At 39.7% G+C, this 26724-nt stretch overlaps 2 protein-coding genes and 1 pseudogene across 3 annotated transcripts in view; 1 reads left to right on the plus strand and 2 right to left on the minus strand.

Moving 5' to 3' along the window:
- The window catches only part of WDR64 (WD repeat domain 64), a 150544-nt gene that overhangs the window by 111445 nt on the left and 12375 nt on the right, over positions 1–26724 (plus strand). For both annotated transcript variants that reach the window (XM_088845494.1, XM_088845492.1), the window contains exons 22-25: positions 9531–9589; positions 12836–12945; positions 17381–17569; positions 20208–20313. In XM_088845494.1, coding sequence (XP_088701620.1) covers positions 9531–9589; positions 12836–12945; positions 17381–17569; positions 20208–20313 — 464 coding nt within the window. The remainder of the gene's footprint in view (positions 1–9530; positions 9590–12835; positions 12946–17380; positions 17570–20207; positions 20314–26724) is intronic.
- The window catches only part of LOC148775167 (uncharacterized), a 77749-nt gene that overhangs the window by 26313 nt on the left and 24712 nt on the right, over positions 1–26724 (minus strand). The gene's annotated exons all lie outside the window — the stretch shown is intronic.
- On the minus strand, positions 17–9387 carry LOC148775168 (protein-L-isoaspartate(D-aspartate) O-methyltransferase-like; annotated as a pseudogene).

Below are 26724 nucleotides of genomic sequence, written 5' to 3' on the forward strand. Positions count from 1 at the left end.
CAGGTATCTTAACAACCTACATGATATAAAAATGGATATAGGATAACACCATGACATTTACTGAAACAATGCCCAAGCTGCCAAGTAAAGAGAAGAATGAAAAGATGTCACGAGAACCTCTTTCACTCCCAGATCTGTATTTAAAGCAAGACATATGATTTCTTCTGTCATTAAATTGGGTATAGGACTGTTGTTGTTCACTTACTCAGTTTTGTCTGACTTTTTGCGGCCCCATGGACTGCAGCATGCCAGGCTTCCCTGTCCATCACCATCTCCCAGAGTTTGCTCAAAATCATGTCCGTCAAGTCAGTGATGCCATCCAACCATCTTGTCCTCTGTCATCCCCTTCTGCCTTCAATCTTTCCCAGCATCAGGGTCTTTTCAAATGAGTCGGTTCTTTGCATCAGGTGGCCAAAGTATCAGAATTTCAGCTTCAGCATCAGTCCTTCCAATGAATATTCAGGATGAATTTCCTTTAGGATTGATTGGTTTGATCTCCTTGCTGTCCAAGGGACTCTCTCAAGAGTCTTCGCCAACACAACAGTTCAAAAACATCAATTCTTCATCACTCAGCCATCTTTATGGCCCAACTCTCACATCCATACATGACTACTGGAAAAACCACAGCTTTGACTATACGAACATCTGATGACAATGTAATATCTCTGCTGTTTAATATGCTGTCTAGGTTGGTCATAGCTTTTCTTCCAAGGAGCAAGCATCTTTTAATTTCAAGGCTGCAGTCACCATCTACAGTGATTTTGGAGCCCAAGAAAATAGTCTATCACTGTTTCCATTGTTTCCCCATCTATTTGCCATGAAGTGATGGAAACAGATGCCATGATCTTCATTTTTTGAATGTTGAGATTTAAGCCAGCATTTTCACTCTCCTCTTTCACTTTCATCAAGAGGCTCTTTAGTTCTTCACTTTCTGCCACAAGGGTGGTGTCATCTGCATATCTGAAGTTATTGATATTTCTTCCAGCAATCTTGATTCCAGCTTGTGCTTCATCCAGCCCAGCATTTCTCAAGATGTATTCTGCATATAAGTTAAATAAGCAGGGTGACAATATACAGCCTTGATGTACTCCTTTCCCGATTTGGAACCAGTCTGTTGTTCCATGTCCAGTTCTAACTGTTGCTTCTTGACCTGCATACAGGTTTCGCAGGAGGCAGGTAAGGTGATATAATATTCCCATCTCTTGAAGAATTTTCCAGTTTGTTGTGATCCATGCAGTGAAAGGCTTTAGCGTAGTCAAGCATAAGTAGATGTTTTTCTGGGATTCTCTTGCTTTTCCAAAAGTTTTTGGCAGTTTGATCTCTAGTTCTCCTGCCGTTTCTAAATCCAGCTCGAACATCTGGGAGTTCTTGGTTCACATACTGTTGAAGCCTAGCTTGGAGAATTTTCAGCATTGCTTTGCTAGCATGTGAAATGAGTGCAATTGTGGGTTAGTGTGAACATTCCTTGGCATTGCACTTCTTTAGGATTGAAATGAAAACTGACCTTTTCCAGTCCTGTGGCCACTGCTGAGTTTTCCAAATTTGCTGGCATATTGAGTGCAGCACTTTTATACATCATCTTTTCAGATTTGAAATAGCTCAGCTGGAATTCCATCATCTCCACTAGCTTGGTTGTACTGATTCTTCCTACTTGATTCCTACTTCCTACTTGATTCAAGTCCCACTTGACTCTGTACTCCAGGATGTCTGGCTCTAGGTAAGTGGTCACACCGTTGTGGTTATCTGGATCATTAAGATTTTTTTTTTTGGTATAGATCTTCTGTATTCTTGCCACCTCTTCTTAATATCTTCTGCTTCTGTTAGGTCCATACTGTTTCTATACTTTATTGAGCCCATATTTGAATGAAATGTTCCCTTGGTGTCTCTAATTCTCTTTCTGACTCTATTGTTTTCCTCTATTTCTTTGTATTGTTCACTTAGGAAGACTTTCTTATCTCTCCTTGCTATTCATTGGAACGCTGCATTCAGTTGGGCATATCTTTCCTTTTCTCCTTTGTCTTTTGCTTCTCACATATTTGTAAGGCCTCCTCAGACAACTATTTGGCCTTTTTGCATTTCTTTTTCTTGGGGATGGTTTTGATCACCGCCTCCTATACCATGTTATGAACCTCTGTCCATAGTTCTTCGGCCACTGTCTATCCAATCTAATCCCTTGAATCTATTTGTCACTTCCACTGTATAATCATAAGATATTTAAGTCATACATGAATGGCGCAGTGGTTTGCCCTACTTTCTTCCATTTAAGTCTAAATATGGCAATAAGGAGTTCATGATTTGAGTCACAGTCAGCTCCCAGTCTTGTTTTCCTTGACTGTATAGTGACTCCATCTTCAGCTGCAAAGAATATATTCAAGCTGATTTCGGTATTGACCATCTGGTGATGTCCATGTGTAGAGTCATCTTTTGTGTTGTTGGAAGAGGGTGCTTGCTATGACCAGTGTGTTCTCTTGGCAAAACTCTGTTAGCCTTTGCCCTGCTTCATTTAGTACTCCAAAGCCAAACTTGCCTGGTCCTCCAGGTATCTCTTGATTTCCTACTTTTGCATTTCAGTCCTCTATAATGAAAAGGATATTTTTTTTGGTGTTAGTTCTAGAAGGTCTTATAGGTCTTCTTAGAAAGTCTTCTTGTAGGTCTTCAACTTCAGCTTCTTCAGCATTATTGTTTGGGGCATAGACCTCGATTACTGTGATAGTGAATGGTTTGCCTTGGAAATGAACAGAGATCATTCTGTTGTTTTGATATTTCATCCAAGTACTGCACTTCAGACTCTTCTGCTGACTATGATGTCTACTCCATTTCTTCTAAGGGATTCTTGCCCACGGTGGTAGATACAATGGTCATCTGAGTTAAATTCCTGCTTTCTCATCCATTTCAGTTAACTGATTCCTAAAATGTCGATGTTCACTCTTGTCATCTCCTGTTTGATCATTTCCAATTTGCCTTGATTCATGGACCTAACATTCTAGGTTCCTATGCAATATTGTTCTTTACAGCATCAGACTACTTTCACCACAGGACACACGCACAGCTGGGCATTCTTTCTGCTTTGGTTCAGCCTCTTCCTTCATTCTGGACTTATTTTCCATTGATCTCCAGTGTGGTCCACTGGAGAAGGGAATGGCAAACCACTTCAGTATACTTGCCTTGAGAACCCCATGAACTGTATCAAAAGGCAAAATGATAGGATACTGAATGAGGAATTCCCCAGGTCGGTAGGTGCCCAGTATGCTACAGGAGATCAGTGGAGAAATAACTCCAGAAAGAATGAAGGGATGGAGCCAAAGCAAAACCAATACCCATTTGTGGATGTGACTGGTGATAGAAGCAAGGTCCAATGCTGTAAAGAGCAATATTGCATAGGAACCTGGAATGTTAGGTCCACGAATCAAGGAAAATTGGTGGTCAAACAGGAGATGGCAAGAGTGAATGTAGACATTCTAGGAATCAGTGAACTAAAATGGACTGGAATGGGTGAATTTAACTCAGATGGCCATTATATCTACTACTGTGGGCAGGAATCCCTTAGAAGAAATGCAGTAGCCATCATGGTCAACAAGAGTCTGAAATGCAGTACTTGGATGCAATCTTAAAAATGACAGAATGATTTATGTTCATTTCCAAGGCAAACTATTCAATATTACAGTAATCCAAGCCTATGCCCCAACCAGTAATGCTGAAGAAGCCGAAGTTGAACGGTTCTATGAAGACCTACAAGACCTTTTAGAACTAACACCCAAAAAAGATGTCCTTTTCATTATAGGGGACTGGAATGCAAAAGTAGGAAGTCAAGAAACACCTGGAGTAACAGGCAAATTTGGCCTTGGAGCATGGAATGAAGCAGGGCAAAGGCTAATAGAGTTTTGCCAAGAGAACGCACTGGTCATAGCAAACACCCTCTTTCAACAACACAAGAGAAGACTCTACACATGGACATCACCAGATGGTCAACACCGAAATCAGATTGATTCTATTCTTTGCAGCCAAAGATGGAGAAGCTCTATACAGTTAGCAAAAACAAGACCAGGAGCTGACTGTGGCTCATATCATGAACTCCTTATTGCCAAATTCAGACTTAAATTGAAGAAAGTAGGGCAAACCACTAGACCATTCAGATATGACCTAAATCAAATCCCTTATGATTATATAGTGGAAGTAAGAAATAGATTTAAGGGACTAGATCTGATAGAGTGCATGATGAACTATGGACAGAGGTTCGTGACATTGTACAGGACACAGGAAACAAGACCATCCCCATGGAAAAGAAATGCAAAAGAGCGAAATGGCTGTCTGAGGAGGCCTTACAAATAGCTGTGAAAAGAAGAGAAGCGAAAAGCAAAGGAGAAAAGGAAAGATATAAGCATCTGAATGCAGAGTTCCAAAAATAGCAAGGAGAGATAAGAAAGCCTTTCTCAGCGATCAATGCAAAGAAATAGAAGAAAACAACAGAATAGGAAAAGCAAGAGATCTCTTCAAGAAAATTAGAGATATCAAGGGAACATTTCATGCAAAGATGGGCTCGATAAAGGACAGAAGTGGTATGGACCTAACAGAAGCAGAAGATATTAAGAAGAGGTGGCAAGAACACACAGAAGAACTGTACAAAAAAGATCTTCACGACCAAGATAATCATAATGGCATGATCACTCACCTTGAGCCAGACATCTTGGAATGTGAAGTCAAGGGGGCCTTAGCATCACTACGAACAAAGCTAGTGGAGGTGATGGAATTCCAATTGAGCTATTTCAAATCCTAAAAGATGATGCTGTGAAAGTGCTGCACTCAATATGCCAGCAAATTTGGAAAACTCAGCAGTGGCCACAGTACTGGAAAAGGTCAGTCTTCATCCCAATCCCAAAGAAAGGCAATGCCAAAGAATGCTCAAACTACCGCACAGTTGCACTCATCTCACATGCTAGTAAAGTCATGCTCAAAATTCTCCAAGCCAGGCTTCAGCAATATGTGAACCGTGAACTTCCAGATGTTCAAGCAGGTTTTAGAAAAGGCAGAGGAACCAGAGATCAAACTGCCAACATCCGCTGGATCATGGAGAAAGCAAGAGAGTTCCAGAAAAACATCTATTTCTGCTTCATTGACTATGCCAAAGCCTTTGACTGTGTGGATCACAATAAACCGTGGAAAATTCTGAAAGAGATGGGAATACCAGACCACCTGACCTGACTCTTGAGAAACCTGTATGCAGGTCAGGAAGCAACAGTTAGAACTGGACATGGAACAACAGACTGGTTCCAAACAGGAAAAGGAGTATGCCAAGGCTGTATATTGTCACCCTGCTTATTTAACTTCTATGCAGAGTACATCATGAGGAACGCTGGGCTGGAAGAAGCACAAGCTGGAATCAAGATTGCCGGGAGAAATATTAATAACCTCAGATATGCAGATGACACTACCCTTATGGCAGAAAGTGAAGAGGAACTAAAAAGCCTCTTGATGAAAGTGAAAGAGGAGAGTGAAAAGTTTGGCTTGAAGCTCAACATTCAAAAAACAAAGATCATGGCATCTGGTCCCATCACTTCATGGGAAATAGATGGGGAAACATTGGAAACAGTGTCAGACTTTATTTTGGGGGGCTCCAAAATCACTGCAGATGCTGATTGAAGCCATGAAATTAAAAGACGTTTACTCCTTGGAAGGAAAATTATGACCAATCTAGATAGCATATTAAAAAGCAGAGACATTACTCTGCCAACCAAAGTCCGTCTAGTCAAGGCTATGGTAGCCAACCAAGGTCCGTCTAGTCAAGGCTATGGTTTTTCCAGTGGTCATGTATGGATGTACGGAGCTGATCACTGAAGAATTGATGCTTTTGAACTGTGGTGCTGGGAAGACTCTTGAGAGTCCCTTGGACCTCAAGGAAATCCAACCAGTCCATTCTAAAGGAGATCAATCCTGGGTGTTCACTGGAAGGACTGATGCTAAAGCTGAAACTCCAATACTTTGGCCACCTCATGCAACGAGTTGACTCACTGGAAAAGACTGTGACGCTGGGAGGGATTGGGGGCAGGTGGAGAAGGGGACGACAGAGAATGAGATGGCTGGATGGCATCACCGACTCGATGGACATGAGTTTGAGTGAACTCCGGGAGTTGGTGATGGACAGGGAGGCCTGGCGTGCTGTGATTCATGGGGTCATGGAGAGTCGGACACGACTGAGTGACTGAACTGAACTGAACTGAGCATATTGGGCACCGACCAACCTGGGAAGTTCATCTTTCAGTGTCACATCTTTTTGCCTTTTCACACTGTTCATGGGGTTCTCAAGGTAAGAATTCTGAAGTGGTTTGCCATTCCCTTCTCCAGTAGACCACATTTTGTCAGAACTCTCCACCATGGCCCATCCATCTTGGGTAGCCCTACATGGCACAGCTCATAGTTCCTTTGATTTAGACAAGGCCGTGATCTATGTGATCAATTTGGTTCACTTCCTGTGATTGTGGTTTTCACTCTGTCTCCCTCTGATGGATGAGGATTAGAGGCTTGCTGAAGCTTCATGGTGGGAGGGACTGGCTGTGGGGAAATCTGGGTCTTGTTCTGGTGGGCAAGGCCATAGTCAGTAAATCTTAAATTCAATTTTCTGCTGATGGGTCAGGCTGTGTTCCCTCCTTGTAGTTTGGGCTAATGGCATAATGGTGACCGCCTTCAAAGGGACTTATGCCAGCATGCTGTGGCTCCATGAACCATTTAGTTAGTGCCCCTGACCTCGCAGCAGGCCACTGTTGACCCACACTCCACCAGAGATTCCTGGACACTCACAGGCAAGACTGGCTCAGTCTCTTGTGGGGTCACTGCTCCTTTCTCCTGGGTCCTGGTGAGCATAAGGTTTTGTTGTGTCATCCAATAGTCTGCTTCCCCAGTCCTGTAGGAGTTCTGTATAGGACTCCCACCCCCTTATTTGCATATTGGGAATAATGTAAAAATTTTATTTATAATCTTAAAAGGGTTATGTTGCATTGACCTTCATTCTAAAGGGAGTCATGCAGGAGAAGAAAGGGATTATTTGTTCTTTTTAGGGGACTTTTATTGTTATAACGAATATAGTTGGTCTTAATTCTTTCATGTAACACTATTCTTTTTTTTTTAATGCTTCCTTCCTATTTCCTCTCTTCTTTTGAGTTAAGCCTAAGCTTTCTTTTCTTCTCTCAAGCTTAGCCTACATTACCCTTCTTTTTACCACAGCCAACCCTTATTATTTTCTAATGTAATCTTGAGATCTGCATCCAGATATAGCTATTACACTAATATTTAAATTTTATGTCTCCTCTTTTAAAAACTAATTTTTCATTTCAAAAGTTACCTTACAAAAGTCTCAACATATTATTTTGTATTAACAATTACCTGAGTCTTCTGGAGATTGTAGAAAATATTTATGTTTGCATTCAGTATTACCAGTAGATTTACAACATTTATTTAAAGCTATCTTTATTTAAATGAACTTATTTACAAAACAGAAACAGACTCAGAGACAGAAAACAAACTTACGGTTACCAAATGGGAAAGTGGGGGAGGAGGGATAAATTAGGGTAAATGAGGAGCTTGAGATTATCAGATACAAACTGCTATATATAAAACAGATAAACAACAAGGTCCTACTGTAGAGCACAGTGTACAATAATGGAAACAGTGACAGACTTTATTTTCTTGAGCTGATGGTGACTACAGCCATGAAAGCAAAAGATGCTTGTTCCTTGGAAGAAAAGCTATGACAAACCTAGACAGTATATTCAAAACCAAAGACATCACTTTACCAACAAAGGTCCATATAGTCAAAGCTATTGTTTTTTGAGTAGTCAAGTATGGATGTGCGACTGAACCATAAAGAAGGCTGAGCACTGAAGAACTGATGCTTTTGAACTGTGGTGTGAGAGAAGACTCTTGACAGAGTCCCTTGGACTGCAAGGAGATAAAAAACCAGTTAATCCTAAAGGAAATCAATCCTGAATATGCACTGGAAGGAGTGTTGCTGAAGCTGAAACTCCAATACTTTGGCTACCTGATGTGAAGGCCCAACTCATTGGAAAAGACTCTGATGCTGGGAAAGATTGAAGGAAGAAGGAGAAGGGGATGACAGAAGATGAGATGGCTGGATGGCATTACTGATTCAATGGATGTAAGTTCGAGCAGACTCCGGGAGATTGTGAAGGACAGGGAAGACTGGTGTGCTGCAGTCCATGAGATTGCAAAGAGTCGGACACAACTGAGTGACTGAACCACAACTATATAGCACAGGGAACCGTATTCAACATCTCGCAGCAAACTATAATGGAAAATAACCTGAAAAAGGACATATGTATGTAACTGAACCACCTTTCTGTTCACAACATTGTGAGATTTCATTTTGACACTGCCAACACGTAGCTTGTCACATTACTCCAGTATCTGGTTTTCACCTGAAGACCGCTTGTAATATCAATCTTCTGGCAGGCTGCTGCTGCTGCTGCTGCTGCTAAGTCACTTCAGTCGTGTCCGACTCTGTGTAACCCCACAGACGGAAGCCCACCAGGCTCCTCCGTCCCTGGGATTCTCCAGGCAAGAACACTGGAGTGGGTTGCCATTTCCTTCTCCAATGTGTGAAAGTGAAAAGTGAAAGTGAAGTCGCTCAGTCGTGTCCGACCCATAGTGACCCCACGGACTGCAGCCTACCAGGCTCCTCCATCCATGGGCTTTTCTAGGCAAGAGTACTGGAGTGGCTTGCCATTGCCTTCTCCGTCTGGCAGGCTTTAACTGGTTTATTAGTGCCTGGGGACACAGCTGGGTCTGTGGCTCCTACATGAATAGCACCACAAGGGGCTTCTTCAGCATACTCCATCTTCCACCCCCCACAGCAGCTGCAGTCTCTCTGGAAACAAAAGCACTGGATCATCCTTTCCGACGTTATTTACTGAACAGTTTAGTAGCTCTTTAATGTAATCAATTCCTATGACTTTCCTACTAGACCCAACCATACAAGCAAAACATGCAGTTTAAGGGTCCCACTTCCAGCTCCTACAGCTTTAGCTCCTTCATGCAGCTGATCAAACAGAAGTTTTAGTACATATGCATGCATGTTTGGATTACTAATTGTTGCTTGGAACCCCATAGATTGTGAAGAATCCATAAAAAAGTTTCATTTTGCATAGTGAGAGCAATCTGAGGCCAACATTACTTCAAATATTTTGCCTTGAGGATTCCGCTTTTGTGGAGGTTGTGGATTAGCTCTGAGGGGCTGGCACCACCCGATTTCCAGGCCGTCGCTAAGAACAGTCAGAGCAGGTACAGAACCAGTGCAGCAATGGTGCTCTGTGGTGTCTCCAAGAGTGAGACCACCTCCCGCGTGGTCACCACCCTGCTCGAGTCCCTGCTGTAGCTGCACTATACCTCTCAGATACTATTTTATTTACCATTTTAAATGCTTGAATCAAAACAACTTGATCAAAACAAGTCTGAGTAGTATTAATAATTACTTAGACAAGAGAATATCTAATTAAAAATTCCAATGTTTAAATTTCATACAGAAGGACACGCTATCCTTTGCAGTATCAGTTCCTTCTTGGAATCACCTCATGATGAAAAGGTAAGAACTTCAGTTTTAATTTAATTAATGAATCAAGACATTACAGAGCATTTCTCTGTGCCAAATGCCACAAAAGATAGAAATACAGGACAAGACTACCTACTCTCAAGTCATTTGTGGTACTACTGAAACTTAAGCTATATGACAAATAACAGTGGTCTACTGGAGAAAACAGGGGATGAGTGAGTGAGTGAGCAAACAAGCCACTGGTCATTCTGCATCTACTTCATGTTTTGACTTATTTGTTAGAGTCTGCCCAGAGCTTAAGAGCATCATACATCATGCAGTCCTCCACAGTCATTGCCTTTATCCTATACAACTTCATAGAAGGAAGTTTCATAACCTTTCCTAGAAGCCCAACCTGGTACTCAGACATTATCATTTTCAAGAAACTCTTCCCCTCTAGTCTAAAATCATCCTTATGATTAAATATGTTATTCTATTTTTAGTGTTAATGCAATGTAAATGTCACCATCCTTAGTTGACAACCATTTAAATATGTACTTCCTGGGACTTCCCTGGCAGTCCAGTGGTTAAGATTCCATGCTCCCATTGCAAGCGGAACAGGTTCAAACCCTGATTGGGGAACTCAGATACCAGATGCCTTGCAGCATGGCTAAAAAAAAAAAATGCACTTCTTGTGTATGTGTGTGTGGATATGTCAATATATCTACATATATTATAAAAATTCAAAACTAATTAAAGACTAAAGCAAGGAAGCACTATTTTATCATAGGCTTATTTCCCTGTAAGTTAATACTTCAAATCCAAAAGCCAAATAGTAGCTTAAACAGAAAAGTTTTGTTTTTGGATTACAGGTATTAATATTAATGAATGGATACATAGATTAGGATGGGATTCCTTGCAGGGTGTTTTAGAACACTTATTGTTTCAACATTATCTCATTTGATCTACAGAGCTTTTGTTTCCAAGAACCCATTATAGCTCTTTATAAAGTTCAGATACTTAGCTCCAGTATGACCATCTTCAGTTTGCAGAAGGGAAATCAGAAAGCAGCTTGCCTGGGATCACATCATAGTCAATGATGAAGACAGAGCCAGAACCAGGGTTCCTGTCCTCTAATCCAATGCTCTTTCCACATGTAATACATACCACCAGAAAATGAAAAGCACTAAGTTTCAAGTTAGTGTATCAACTATATGGCATGCTGTGAGAAGAACAAAAACAATCATATGCTTGAATCATGTATGAGAAGAAGGTTATCTCATTGTTTTCTAATTGTTTTCTCTTACTTGTGATAATTATCAATATTTTCATATTAATTCTAGCAGATAAAAAATACAATTCAAAACCTACATTTTTGCAAATGGACTTCCTACAAACTGGCAACTGAGACCTTTCAAAATTCAGAGAAAAGATTTAAAACAAAGTTATGTGTTGATACTGAATTAGAATAATAGTGGGATTGATTTTTAAAAGCATTTTCACCAGTTGAAAAGAAGAGGATCTATTTTAATAACATATCTAAATTCTTCCCTATCCAACCTCATTTCAACTTTCTCTTTATTTGAACAATGTGATTTTCCAATTTGTATCTGGCTGCCTATTTATAAATGCACAATGGACTCTGGTCATAAAATGCCTCATTATTACATACACTAATATGTACCATGCATTAAACAAGATTCAGTTATGGATTACAACTACAGTGAAAACTTAATAAGTCAGTCTACAAATCAGAGGTTAATCTGGTTCTCTTGAGACAATACTGTTTAAAAGATGATCGATGGAATACGAATAGTCTAAGAGATACAGTAGTCAAAATCTATCTACATAAAGAGAAATAATATCATATATTCACATGCTTACAGAAAAAAAGTTTTATTCTGTGTTTTTTTCTAATTACTGGTTGTAATACACTAGGGGGAGTCATAAAATCAATTTAATAAGTGGCAAGCCGTACTTTTGTGAAAATAGAAGAGAATGGAGTGGAATGAAATATTGGGTTGGCCAAAAAGTGTGTTTGGGTTTTTCCACATCATCTTATGGAAAAAGACAAACAAACCTTTTGGCCGACCCAATACAACAGAATAGAACAACAGACAGTATCAATTGTGCATTATACACAACATAGATTAAGTATCCTTTGTGAAGGATACTGAAATGTGTTTGATGCATGTGTAGGTACTGCATGTGTTTACTGGGTCATGAAGTAAAATGTGTTTCTTACCATGGATATGGTCCATATTAATGAAATCCTTGCCTTAAGAGAATTCCACCCCATGGCAGAGAAAGAACCTTTGGGCAACCAGTGTTCTTGAAAAGCTTTGAGAAAATAAGTAGAAGGGTGTAGATTTTACCCTGGTTCTCTAAGAATAGGGAACTGAATCAGAAGGTCAAGAAATATTGGAAGAATTGTGCCTAACTTACTATGTTAAAGTCTAAATGAATTTGGGTCTCTTAGAACTCTGAGCTGCCAGAATTCTAGCTCTCACATAGATGACCAGCAAGAAGTAAGGTCTTAGTCTGGAATCATCAGTGACAGAGAAGGAACACGTTTTATGGGGATATTACTACAGAATAAGTCTCCCAATTGACAATTTTAGTTCACATGGTTTAAAAATTCCTTCTGGAGCCCATTTAGAGGCTCTAAACTTGAGGATAAGTCACATCCTGAAGTGTCAAGATGTCTTTGCAAGAGAATGAGCTGGGTCCAATCCTTTTGTTAATTCTTTGTGGTATGTAAATAACATATATCCCTCAATCACCACCAACACCCTCCCTCCAAAACAAACAAAAAAATACTTAGCCAGGGATCTCTGGATAAAACTTGTAAATAGGAAAAGTCTTCTTGCCAATCTCCCCTTTGGTCCTCTTCTTTTAACTCTGCTTTCTCCTGCTCCTGATTATATTATATATAATATTACTATATTATATTATATAGTCCCCCTGCCAACCCTTCTCCTAAGGATTTTCTTTCATCTAGTCTTCTACGAGTTTTCAACTAAATGAATTGCTAATCCTCAGTTAAATGATAAGCTGCTAAAGGTGTAAGATATTTCCTGTCCCAGGGATATGCATAGATTAACAAATATCTAAAAATAGAATTTTTAGTACCTCAACAAGCAATAGAAGAGATAACTGGGGTGGGGATTTCACTGTCTTGCACAGATGTCTATACCATTCATTCATTAGCTTAGTTCTTTAATGATTAATGTTTTTGTTCAAGATTGTATTTGGATCAGTACCTACTTATAAGAGATATGCTTTATTGTTGCTGTCTAGAAATTCAAGCAGCTTCTTGCCTGGCGTGCTCATTCATTAGAAATTGTTCAAATAATCTATGTAGAAGAGAAACAAGTGGTACTTACTGCCTCCATCGATGGCTCAGTAAGGTATGGTATGAAAGTAAAGTATGAATTATTGTGAATTCAGGTTGTATGAGGTAAAGGATTTTAAGCTAAACTTTGAGCATATACCATAAGTGGAATCTTAATTAGCTGATTAAAACAAATAAAAGGTGGCACCAAAGGGCTTTGAGAAGGTAGTCACTAATTTGTAATTTTCCACACTCAAGAAAATGAGATGCCATGCTCATCAACACTAAAAGTTATTCTTTCAATATACGTGTTCTTGTAGACTTATTTCAAATCATTAAGCAATATGGGTAGCTCAGAGAGATAGACCTAAGCCCAGGGAAGACTACAGGATACACAGGATGAGAAGTCATTACAAAATATAGGAAAGAACAACTAATACTGATAAAAGTGAAAGTGAGGTAATTGTTTCAATGAAAATGTAATTGACATTAAAAGTCTACTTGTTTTTGTGGTTCTTTTCTTCCTTGGTTGCTCCTCTTACTTCAGAGGGGTGAGCACAGCACTACAATTGGAGCAGAGATGATTTACTAGGACTGTAATCAGTTATATTCTCTAGAAAGCCTCCCCTTAGGATTAGCTTTTTTAAAAACTGAGGTTTTAAATAATATTATATTAGTTTCAGACATACAACATAATGATTCAATATATGTATATATTGTAAAAAGATCACCTTAATAAGTCAACACTTGTTACCATACATAGTAATAAATTTTTTCCCCCTTCTAATGAGGACTTTAGAGATCTACTACTTCAGAATTAATAACTATAGTGGCCATGCTCTATCAAGCCTACTTGTTTTTAATTGCCTAGTGATGCTAAGTATACATACATAAAATGCTAAAAATACATACACACATATATATACACACACACATAAAGAGAAAGGAAATTTCATGACCATTCTTGAGACAAATTGCTACATATAATTCAAACCATATTTCAAAAAGATACATGCAAGCCAATGTTCATTGCAGAACTCTTCACAATAGCCAGGATATGGAAGCAACCTGAATGTCCACTGACAAATAAAGAAGACCTGGTGGGCTGCAGTCCATGGGGTCGCTATGAGTCAGACACGACTGAGAGACTTCACTTTCACTTTTCACTTTCACGCACTGGAGAAGGAAATGGCAACCCACTCCAGTGTTCTTGCCTGGAGAATCCCAGGGACGGGAGAGCCTGGTGGGCTGCCGTCTATGGGGTTGCACAGAGTCGGACACAACTGAAGTGACTTAGCAGCAGTACATATATACAATAGAATATTACTCAGCCATTAAAGAGAATGAAATAATGCCTTTTGCAGCAGTATGGATGGACCTAAAGATCACCATACCAAGTCACACATAGAAAGACAAATACCATATGATATTGCTTAAATGCAAAATCTTAAAAAAAAATGATACAAATGAGCTTATTCACAAAACAGAAACAGACTCACAGACTTAGAGAATGAATTTTTTGGTTACCAGGGAGATGGGGTAAATTGGGAATTTGCCATTGACATGTACATACTGCTCTATTCAAAATAGATAACCAACAAGGACCTAGTGTATAGCACAAGGAACTAGGCCCAATACTCTGCAATAACCTGGGGAGAATTTAGAAGAGAATATATACATGTACATGTATGACTGAATCACTCTGTTTTACACCTGAAACCAATACAACTTTGTTAATCAACTATACTTCAATATAAAATAAAAGTTTAAAAAATTACATTAAAAAATCATGATAATGAATTGGCCTCTTAAGGGCATAAAAGTAGGTAAGATCAAGGGAGATAAAGAGGTTTCAAAGTGTTTTCAAGAGTTTAAACATAATGAAAACGAAAAGAAAATATTTTATGTTGTGTGAATGACCATGGTCTGAAATTCAGAAGACCCTGTATGAGGGTCTTGAGGTGTAGCTATATGAGCTTGAGCCTGGTAATTCAGACAGGGACAAGACCATATAGCATGTAGCAGACACTGTTCAGGATTTGGATCTTCATCTTAAAACAAATAGCCACCAAAAAATATTAAGTGGGTGAGTAACAAAATTAGTAGAGTTTATATATAGCTCAGATGGTAAAGAATCTGCCTGCAACACGAGAGCCCTCGGTTTGATCCTTGGATCAGAAAGATACCCTGGAGAAGGGAATGGCTATCCACTCCAGTATTCTTGCCTGGAGAATTCTATGGGCAGAGGAGTTGAGCGACTAAAACTCACATAATTTGAGATATGTTTTAAAAAATAATAATGTGTGAGGTATGGATTTTGGAGCAGCAAAATTGGGAGCACAGAGACCAGTTAGATGTTGCCGGTGAATACAGTGGTGTGAACTCAGGGAGTGGTAACAGTGCTAGAAATAAATATTTTGGATTTGAGAACTATCTAGGAGGCAAAATTCAGATGACATAAACTTTAACTGAAAGAGAAGGTAAGAGATAGATGTCAAGAATGATTCCAGGCATTATAAAACTAGATGAATACTAGTATCATTCATTGAGAAAAGAAGCACTAAAAAAGGAAAACATTTGGAATATGGAAAAATGAAAATCTAATACCGAGTTCAAGATGAATCTTTAGGATAAGGTCTTATTTGAGGGCAAACAGAGCTGCTTTCTTTGTCAAAGAGATCTGTTGTTTTATTCATGGGAAAAATGAACTGACAAGAAAATTACATTTAATTATTATAGATGTTTTCCAAAACTCTGTCCCTTGAGTCTCTGCTCCAGCTTATTTTCAGTTGTCATCAGAAGTGTTAATTGGGCATTATAATACACACACACACACACACACACACACACTCCCCACACGTTACCTGTGTGTACACCTCTATCGTTTATAAGCTTTTCCTACTCAAACCAGTTATCTATAGCATGGAGAAATTACTTTTACAATTCCTTCAAGTGACGCTATCCCTAAATAGTTCAAAAAACCTAGCTCTATTTAACAGCTATCTCAGAATACAGTTGTTTTCACAAATAAGTCTTTCTGCTAATACTGCCACTTCCTAAGTGAAAGTCGCTTAGTTGTGTCTGATTCTTTGCGACCCCATGGACTGTATGTAGCCCCTCAGGCTCCTCTGTCCATGGAATTCTCCAGGCAAGAATACTGGAGGAGGTTGCCATGCCCTTCTCCAGGGGATCTTCCCAACCCAGGGATTGAACCCAGGTCTCCCGCACTGCAGGCAGATTCTTTACCAACTGAGCCACCAGGGAAGCATTTAACACTCTAAATTTTGTCAAAAAGATTGATTTTATCATAGGAAAAAGCATAATTAAAGGCTTAGCTTTGGGACAGAGGATAGAGAGGGGTAAAGATCCGAATCTATATCTGACTCCTAGAAAATCAGGCTGAGAGATAGGATTAGTCATTTTGGAACATTGCACATGAAGCAGGAAACACCAGAAAAGAAGACCAAAAGTAACTTCAGTCCTTGCCTCCAGCAGAATGAATTTAGAGTTGTCCTGACGCTAGTCCCTCACCCCTCTAACTTCTGTGTTGAAAGGGCTTGTCGATTTCACTTTGGTCACGTCTCTGGGAAGTCCATAAAAACATCTAGGCAGCACTGGGAAATTGAAGTATGAAAGGAAGGGTACATTCTCAGGACACTGTCAGGTGTGAGGACCCCTGCCTGGATTCCTCTGTTTTACCTCCTCCTCGGGGCCTACCTCTTCGAACTGGGATACCATTTAGACTTTGTAGAATCTACTCTTAATCCATTTAGATTATTCTCCTCCTGGGTCATTGAGGTAGGCACATTATGATTGTTTCCATCACTTGCTACTTTGAGCTTGAAATCAAGACAAATGGAAGATCTGTCAGACATTATTTTATTTGTGTCTTATTTCCATAAGACGTAGGGCACATACTCTTGCTGATAACATTCTGTATGACTTTAAACCATGTGGGTTATTTAGAAGGACCTCTTGGAGTGAAATGATGCATATGTATAAAGAAGCACTTCTTTTGCCACCTTATTGCAGGACTCTGTTGTAAAAAATTGTATGGTGTTTCCATAATAGAAAATGCGGATGGCGGTTGAAGTGATTTTGGTAAGAGTGAAATCATTAGTAGATGTCTCCTCCCATAAGTTCTGTTGATGCTGATACAGAAATTCGACAGCTGAGATATGGCCCATTCTACAGCCTAATTCAACTGACGAGTCAATATAAGTTGAATGAGCACTACTATTTTGGGAAAAATCCATTTCTAGTCTCTGGGTTTAATGAGTGGTTATCATAAGTATAGATTTTAAATGACATTTCCAAAATTGTTGTAGATTAGAATTCCAGCCAGTAAAAATGTTTATGTTATGATTAGCTCCACATATTTAATAGGTAGAGTTCTGGACTCGAGTTTAAAATCCCTGCTGGGTCAATAAAAATCTACATAAATGACCTAAACAGATTAACTTCCACTGAATTCCAGTTACTTTCTTCTCCCTACCTTTGCCTTTCTCCAGGCTCTGGCATGCCCTCAATGGTCATTACTGTGGATATTTTGGACAGCGAAGGACCTTCGAACTGTCACAGACAAGTGATTTTATTTTGCCTTGTGATGTTACTGAATATCCCATAGAAATAAAAGAAGAAAGCAAATTCACAGAGAAGAAGCTAACATATGAATATCCTCTGGTATTTGACCGGCAAAGGTAAGAGCATTTGGCATTCTTTAGGTGAGTAGATGAAACTAAACTATATGATACTGTCACACTGCTGAATGTGGAGAATTCAAAGATGAAAATCCCAGAACTTTTCAGTAATTTTGCAACTGAGGGAAAGGGAGAAATAAGTAAACAAAAGCTATAATTTGGTATAATAGTACCTCTAGGAACATGAGTTCTTAAAATAATCACAGAAGGGCAGACAGGATTCAATTCGACAAAGATCAAAGAGGCAACTGGCTAAGCATACACACTATATAGTGAAAGACCATGTTATAGTCTTTCAGGGCTTGCAGTTCAGGGAGCAAGTGGTGAGGATATAATATCTTGCATAATATAAAGCAAGAAAAGTCTATCAGGGCCAAAGCACAATAAAACTTTTAAGGCCCAACACAAGGATTTTTAACTACAGAAATCACTATGATACAATACATAAGGGGAAGAGGAAGTCTGAAGAAAAAGATGGTGAATTTGGTTTTGGACAGGTTTAAGTCCGAGATGTTTGTGGGACTTCCAAGTGGAGATATTTAATGAGCAGACAGATCTGTCTGGAGGTCCCCAAAGAGGGCAGACCTATAGGTAAAGGTTTTGGTGTCATCAGCATAGTAGTATTTTCAATCTGGATAAGTCACTCAGGTCCTGTATACAGAGTGAGCAGAAACAGAAAACTGAGGAAGAAATCAAGAAATGGCCTGTAAAGAGCAGACGAAAGAAGAGAAACCAGTGAAAAACATTAAGAAGGAATAGCCAATAAGTTGAAAAGAAAGCCAGAAACAAATGGGGTGATGGAAATCAAGGGACGAGAGAGGAAGAAAAGTGAGAGGACATATTTGTAGAATGTGGCGGTGAAATCATGCAGGACAATAGAAAAGTAAACAGTGGATCCAGCATGTCTGTCAGCTGAAAGGTCACTAATGATTCTAAGTTTCAAAGAGTGATGGGTAAAAACTGCATCGTCATGGTTAAGAAATAAATGGGAGATGTGAGATGATGATAGCATAGATTACTTTGCTAGGAAGTCAAATAGCTGTAGGACTGAAGAAGAGTTTGTTTCATGAGTTTGCTTGTTTGTAAGGGAGACTTGAGCATGCTTATAGGCATAGGGGAGGGAGGACAGTCCCCCAGTAAAGAATAAAATACTGGTGAAAAGTTGTTTTATGCTTTTGCAAAGCTCAGTCCTGGTTTTGACTGTGGCTGAATATTTGTCATAATGGAAGCAACTAGTGCTCATCTGAGCTTTCAACATCAGCAAAGCCCAGCCCTAAATGGTAGATGTCTAAATGTCTAGCCTTCATAGGACTAGAATACCTAGACTGGTAATATCCAGCAGATCACTCCAGTATTCATGGCCTTCCCTGGTAGCTCAGCTGATAAAGAATCCGCCAGCAATGCAGGAGACCTGGGTTCAATCCCCTGGTTGGAAAGATCCCCTGGGGAAGGGAACGGCTACCCACTCCAGTATTCTGGCCTGGAGAATTCCTAGACTATCCACGGGGTCGCAAAGAGTCGGACACAACTGAGTGACTTTCACTCACTCACTCAGAACTGGAATAACTGACAAGATGAGTCCAAAGTGGAAAGAATCAGAGAAGACTGTCTAAGATAGAGTCTTTTAGGGAAATCCTGAGTAAGTCAAGGCTGGGGAGACACAACGCCATCATCTAGTCCAAAAGTCGGTAGAACAGTTGGAAACAGGAATTGAAGCTAAGAGTCATAAGCCACACAGAACTTGGTTCAAAACAGAAACAGTTGGGGAACAATTAACGAGGGTTCCAAATGATTGCCAAACCACACTGAAGTGTTCAAGGCTTGTCTTAGCTGGGCAGGAAGGAGCACTGGGGAAGACATCTGGCTAAAATGTAAGAAGTGTGATAGTAGAGCCAAGATTCATCAGGATACGGCAAAGTTGATGAGTCTCCTTGGGTAATTGCTGAGTCTTGAGAATCCATGTATCTTAGTACTTAAAACACTATATTCTGATTTGTTAATATGCATCTTATTTACTATCCTCTTCAGCTCCTTGAAGACTAGAAGCATGTTTTATGTATCTTTATATATCCAATTCTTAGTTCAGTACTTAGCACACAGTAAGCACTCAAAAGATACAAATAAAGAATGATTAATGGAGAACTTTACAAGCAGAGGCAACAGATATAAAAGACAGATACAAAGTATGAAACAGTATGATATATTTGGGTTAGGTTAAAGTAGGATATATGTTTACATTTAGAAGACATATGTTTACATTTTTAATACTTAGTTATGACTTTTAAAATATATACATAAGTAAGTTTTAACTACAGTGGAAGTTTGACCTGAGTCACAAAAAATCAAACACTAGTTTTATACTAGAGATTTCTGTTTTTGTTTTTTTTTTTCCCCAATGGCTATTAATGAAATTAACTTCATGGAATGTTGAGGTTTAGTAGAAATCTTGGTGATTTCTTTGGAGGGAAATCTGGGAAGTGAAATAAGAGTTAAGTGCAAAGGTCACATCATTAGGACTGGTGCCACGGGAGCCAGAGAATTTGGAGGCCCAGACAAAGAACATGATGGATACTTGTTGAGCAGGCATAGGTATGTCCTTAACCATGTTTTTAATATGTGTGTGTATCTTTATATGCAGATGGCAAAAAATGAGCTCGATGTCTTTGCTCTTCAGACGTACACCTCCTAAGGCCTTTGAAGTGGAACATGATTTTAAGTTTTTCAAGTCTCTTTCTTCTCCTAAGGTAGCTTTAAAAAACAAAACAAAAAAAGAAATCATTTTGCTTTTGTTTTTCTGAATATGTCCAGTGTATTAGTTTCCTATTGCTGCTGTTACATGTCATTAGAAACTTGGTGGTTTAAACCATACAAGTTAGTTATTTCACAGTTCTGTACAAGTCTGACTTGCATCTCACTGGTGTTGCCAGAGTTGTGCCTCCTTCTGGAGCCTCTAGGCAGAATCTCATATTCCCTAGTTTGTGGTTCTCTTCCTTCACCTTCAAAGCCAGAAAATCCTATACTTCTGTGATCTTGTCTCTCTGAACAGTTGGAAATGTTTTCTGCTTTTAAAAATTCCTGTGACTAGACTGGGCCCACTTGGATGATCCATCTCAAGTTTCTTAACGTTAGCCACATCTGCAAAGTCACTTTTGCCAAATGAAGCAATATATTCACAGATATGGGGTGGGAGGAATAGTGTATGAATATCCTTGGTTGCCATTATTCTGCCTATCACAGATAGAAAAACTTCTCTTTGCGCAGAATAGGAGAGAAATGTACATTGCGATTTATTCTATTTCAATTTCTAAAACTTCTAAAAAATGAATATAGCATGAGCCTTTAGGCTAAGGTCTAAATGCTTTCAAGTTGTGGTGCTGGAGAAGACTCTTGAGAGTCCCTTGGACTGCAAGGAGATCAAACCAGTTAATCCTAAAGGAAATCAACCCTGAATATTCATTGGAAGGACTGATGCTAAAGCCACCTGATGCAGAGTCAACTCATTAGAAAAGATCTGATGCTGGGAAAGATTGAAGGCAAAAGGAGAAGAGGGTGTCAGAAGACGAGCTGGTTAGATAACATCACCAACTTGATGGACATGAATTTGAGCAAACTCTGGGAGATGGTGAAGGACAGGGTAGCCTGGTGTGCTGCAGTCCATGTGATCACAAAGTGTAGGACACAACTTAGCGACTGAACATCATCACCACCACCAACTGGCATTAATTAATTAAAAATGGATTTCTTCAAGATCTTCCACAATACAAACCAAATTTACCTCTGATTGAACCTTATCTCCCATTTCTAACCTATAGTTGTCCAACCCTCTATAAATCAGACTAATTATTTTTTCCTGAATATTTCTCTCAGTCTCCTGTCCCTATAGTCCACCTGGGCTACCCCTGCCATATCCATCATCTCTCTCTGTCAAAGTCCATCCTACTTTGCCACCGACAAAGTATTAGTATCCAGTATAGGAAAAAATCAATAATCAGAAAAGATGGTCCACTTTAAAAAATGGTCAAATACTTAGATACCTCACAAAAGAAAAAAAAAAGTAACTGAAAAGATGCTCAGCCTCATTAGTAATCATGGAAACACACACCAATAATATAAGGTAGCATTTTATACCCACCAGATTGGCAAACATCAAAAAGTCTGACAATCGGTGTGCATTTAGAACAGTCAGAACACTAATCTGCTGGTGGAAGTAGTGCAAATTGCTAGAATCACTTTGGAAAATTATGTGACAGGCATTATCTAGTAAATTGAAAATAGGCATACTCTACTAAGAATCAACAGAAATTCCTAAACATGTGTTTAGGAGGCAGGAACAAGACAGCTCATAGCAGTACTATTTGTAACAGCAAAAATTTGAAAGCAGTCTAAATGCTCATCAATAGTATAACTGGTAACTAAATTATGGCATATTTATAAATTAAAATGTACCAAGGTAAGGTACAGCGGCTGCACTTTGCTGGAGCGGCTGTGAAGAGATTTTCCACGACCAAGGTAAGAGAAACCCAAATAAGACAGTAGGTATTGCTAGGGGGCACCAGAGGGCGGACAGACTGATATCATAATCACAGGAAACTAGCCAATCTGATCACATGGACCACAGCCGAATGTGGTCCACTGGAGAAGGGAATGGCAAACCACTTCAGTATACTTGCCTTGAGAACCCCATGAACAGTAACAAAGGGCAAAATGATAGGATACTGAATGAGGAATTCCCCAGGTCAGTAGGTGCCCAGTATGCTACTGGAGCTCAGTGGAGAAATAACTATAGAAGGAATAAAGGGATAGAGCAAAAGCAAAACCAATACCCAGTTGTGGATGTGACCAGTGATAGAAGCAAGGTCCGGTGCTGTAAAGAGCAGTATTGCATAGGAACCTGGAATGTTAGGTCCATGAATCAAGGCAAATTGGAAGTGGTCAAACAGGAGATGGCAAGAGTGAACGTTGACATTCTAGGAATCAGTGAATTAAAATGGACTGGAATGGGTGAATTTAACTCGGATGACCATTATATCTACTACTGTGGGCAGGAATCCCTTAGAAGAAATGGAGTAGCCATCATGGTCAACAAAAGAGTCCGAAATGCAGTACTTGGATGCAATCTTAAAAATGACAGGATGATTTCTGTTCGTTTCCAAGGCAAACCATTCAATATTACAGTAATCCAGGCCTATGCCCCAACGAGTAATGCTGAAGAAGCCGAAGTTAATCGGTTCTATGAAGACCTACAAGACCTTTTAGAACTAACACCCAAAAAAGATGTCCTTTTCATTAGAGGGGACTGGAATGCAAAAGTAGGAAGTCAAGAAACACCTGGAGTAACTGGCAAATTTGGCCTTGGAGCACGGAATGAAGCAGGGCAAAGGCTAATAGAGTTTTGTCAAGAGAATGCACTGGTCATAGCAAACACCCTCTTCCAACAACACAAGAGAAGACTCTACACATGGACATCACCAGATGGTCAACACCGAAATCAGATTGATTATATTCTTTGCAACCAAAGATGGAGAAGCTGTATACAGTTAGCGAAAACAAGACCAGGAGCTGACTGTGGCTCAGATCATGAACTCCTTATTGCGAAGTTCAGACTTAAATTGAAGAAAGTAGGGAAAACCACTAGACCATTCAGATATGACCTCAATCAAATCCCTTATGATTATACAGTGGAAGTGAGAAATAGATTTAAGGGACTAGATCTGATTGATAGAGTGCCTGATGAACTCTGGACGGAGGTTCGTGACATTGTACAGGAGACAGGAACCAAGACCATCCCCATGGAAAAGAAATGCAAAAGAGCGAAATGGCTGTCTGAGGAGGCCTTACAAATAGCTGTGAAAAGAAGAGAGGCGAAAAGCAAAGGAGAAAAGGAAAGATATAAGCATCTGAATGCAGAGTTCCAAAGAATAGCAAGGAGAGATAAGAAAGCCTTCCTCAGTGATCAATGCAAAGAAATAGAGGAAAACAACAGAATAGGAAAAACAAGAGAGCTCTTCAAGAAAATTAGAGATTCCAAGGGAACATTTCATGCAAAGATGGGCTCGATAAAGGACAGAAATGGTATGGACCTAACAGAAGCAGAAGATATTAAAAGAGGTGGCAGGAATACACAGAAGAACTGTACAAAAAAGATCTTCACGACCAAGATAGTCACGATAACGTGATCACTGACCTAGAGCCAGACATCTTGGAATGTGAAGTCAAGTGGGCCTTGGAAAGCATCACTACGTACAAAGCTAGTGGAGGTGATGGAATTCCAGTTGAGCTATTTCAAGTCTTGAAAGATGATGCTGTGAAAGTGCTGCACTCAATATGCCAGCAGATTTGGAAAACTCAGCAGTGGCCACAGGACTGGAAGAGGTCAGTCTTCATTCCAATCCCAAAGAAAGGCAATGCCAAAGAATGCTCAAACTACCGCACAATTGCACTCATCTCACACGCTAGTAAAGTCATGCTCAAAATTCTCCAAGCCAGGCTTCAGCAGTATGTAAACCGTGAACTCCCAGATGTTCAAGCAGGTTTTAGAAAAGGCAGAGGCACCAGAGATCAAATTGCCAACATCCGCTGGATCATGGAGAAAGCAAGAGAGTTTCAGAAAAACATCTATTTCTGCTTTATTGACTATGCCAAAGCCTTTGACTGTGTCGATCACAATAAACTGTGGAACATTCTGAAAGAAATGGGAATCCCAGACCACCTGACCTGCCTCTTGAGAAACCTGTATGCAGGTCAGGAAGCAAATGTTAGAACTGGACATGGAACAACAGACTGGTTCCAAATAGGAAAAGGCGTACGTCAGGGTTGTATATTGTCACCTTGCTTATTTAACTTATATGCAGAGTACATCATGAGGAACGCTGGGCTGGAAGAAGCACAAGCTGGAATCAAGATTGCTGGGAGAAATATCAATAACCTCAGATATGCAGATGACACTACCCTTATGGCAGAAAGTGAAGAGGAACTCAAAAGCCTCTTGATGAAAGTGAAAGAGGAGAGTGAAAAGGTTGGCTTGAAGCTCAACATTCAGAAAACAAAGATCATGGCATCTGGTCCCATCACTTCATGGGAAATGCATGGAAAAACAGTGGAAACAGTGTCAGACTTTGTTTTTTGGGGCTCCAAAATCACCGCAGATGCTGATTGCAGCCATGAAATTAAAAGACGCTTGCTCCTTGGAAGGAAAGTTATGACCAGCCTTGATAGTATATTAAAAAGCAGAGACATTACTTTGCCAACCAAGGTCCGTCTAGTCAAGGCAATGGTTTTTCCCGTGGTTATGTATGGATGTGAGAGTTGGACTGTGAAGAAGGCTGACCGCCGAAGAATCGATGCTTTTGAACTGTGGTGCTGGAGAAGACTCTTGAGAGTCCCTTATACTGCAAGGAGATCCAACCAGTCCATTCTAGAGGAGATCAATCCTGGATGTTCATTGGAGGGACTGATGCTAAAGCTGAAACTCCAATACTTTGGCCACCTCATGCGACGAGTTGACTCACTGGAAAAGACTCTGATGCTGGGAAAGGTTGGGGGCGGGAGGAGAAGGGGACGACCGAGAATGAGATGGCTGGATGGCATCACCGACTCTGTGGACATGAGTTTGAGTGAACTCCGGGAGTTGGTGATGGACAGGGAGGCCTGGTGTGCTGTGATTCATGGGGTCGCGGAGAGTCGGACACGACTGAGCGACTGAACTGAACTGATAAATTAAAATACTATGGAGCAGTAAAAATAAATGAACTCAAATAACACTTTCCTACACGAATGGATGTTTGAAACATACTACTGAATAAGACAAGTTGTACATAAGAATATATACATAGTCATTTCATTTTGATAAAAATAGAGGAAAGGCAAAAGTAAATAAAATACTGTTTTGGCAAAAAGTATAAAAGGTAAAATTATATAAAAAAAAGCAAGAGAATTAAGAACACAGCATTCAGATTGTCATTATGTTTGAGAGAAGATGAAAAGGACTGGGCATAGGACACTAACAACCTCGAGTTGAGGGTATTGTTTCAATTTGTAAAACAGAATATGTCATTTTTCACAGCATCAACTTCATGTTTAATAAGCATTTCAGTTCAGTTCAGTTCAGTCACTCAGTCGTGTCCGACTCTTTGCGACCCCACGAATCATAGCACGCCAGTCCTCCCTGTCCATCACCAACTCCCGGAGTTCACTCAAACTCATGTCCATCGAGTCGGTGATGCCATCCAGCCATCTCACTCTCTGTCGTCCCCTTCTCCTCCTGCCCCCAACCTTTCCCAGCATCAGAGTCTTTTCCAGTGAGTCAACTCTTCGCATGAGGTGGCCAAAGTATTGGAGTTTCAGCTTTAGCATCAGTCCCTCCAATGAACACCCAGGATTGATCTCCTTTAGAATGAACTGGTTGAAATAAGTATTTAACACTTTCCAAATGAAACCATTTTATAAACCCTCGCTTTCTGTCCAAAGGGAACTCAGATAGCTTCTCCCAGAAGACAGGGTGACAGGCAAGAAAGAGACTGGCTGTGGAATGTAACAGACTTCAGTTTAAACTTAGGTGTTATTTTATCTAATAACTAATAATCTAATCTCTCAAAGAGTTTTTTTGAGGATTAAATGAGAAAATGTATACGAGGTACATTGTAGGCATTCAATAAATGTTAATTCCACTTTCCCCAAAGGCCCCAATCTCCCCCTGCTTTATGTCTCATAACATGTTCACTTACCATGTTCTACACTGAAGTAGAACTATTGGTATACTGAGTCTTACTTCTCCCCTCCACCAATAAACCATAAGCTCTTTATGGGCAAAGATACATGTATAGCACGTAACAAATGCTCGATTTTGTTGAACAGCACAACGTAAAAATAAAGATTTATATTCACTTTTAACATTTTTTTCCAATTTGAAGTGGTAACTGTTAATATTCTTTTCCAATTTGAAGTGGTAACTTTTAAAGTAATTTAACTGAAATGTTAAACAAATTTGGGGAAATCTTTAAAAAGGTTTTAAAGCTCTTGAAACAACTAAATGCACTCAATATTATAAGGCTTGGCCTCTTCTTACCACATCTTTATCTTCTCAGTTGGTTGGTAAAATAACAAAGGTTTAATGCTTGATATAAAAATACATTTCACGTATGAGTCTGATTTCTACT

The sequence above is a fragment of the Moschus berezovskii genome, chromosome 17 (genome assembly GCF_049115385.1).
Source record: "Moschus berezovskii isolate FMDL1 chromosome 17, NW_MosBer_1.0, whole genome shotgun sequence".
Lineage (NCBI taxonomy): Eukaryota > Metazoa > Chordata > Mammalia > Artiodactyla > Moschidae > Moschus > Moschus berezovskii.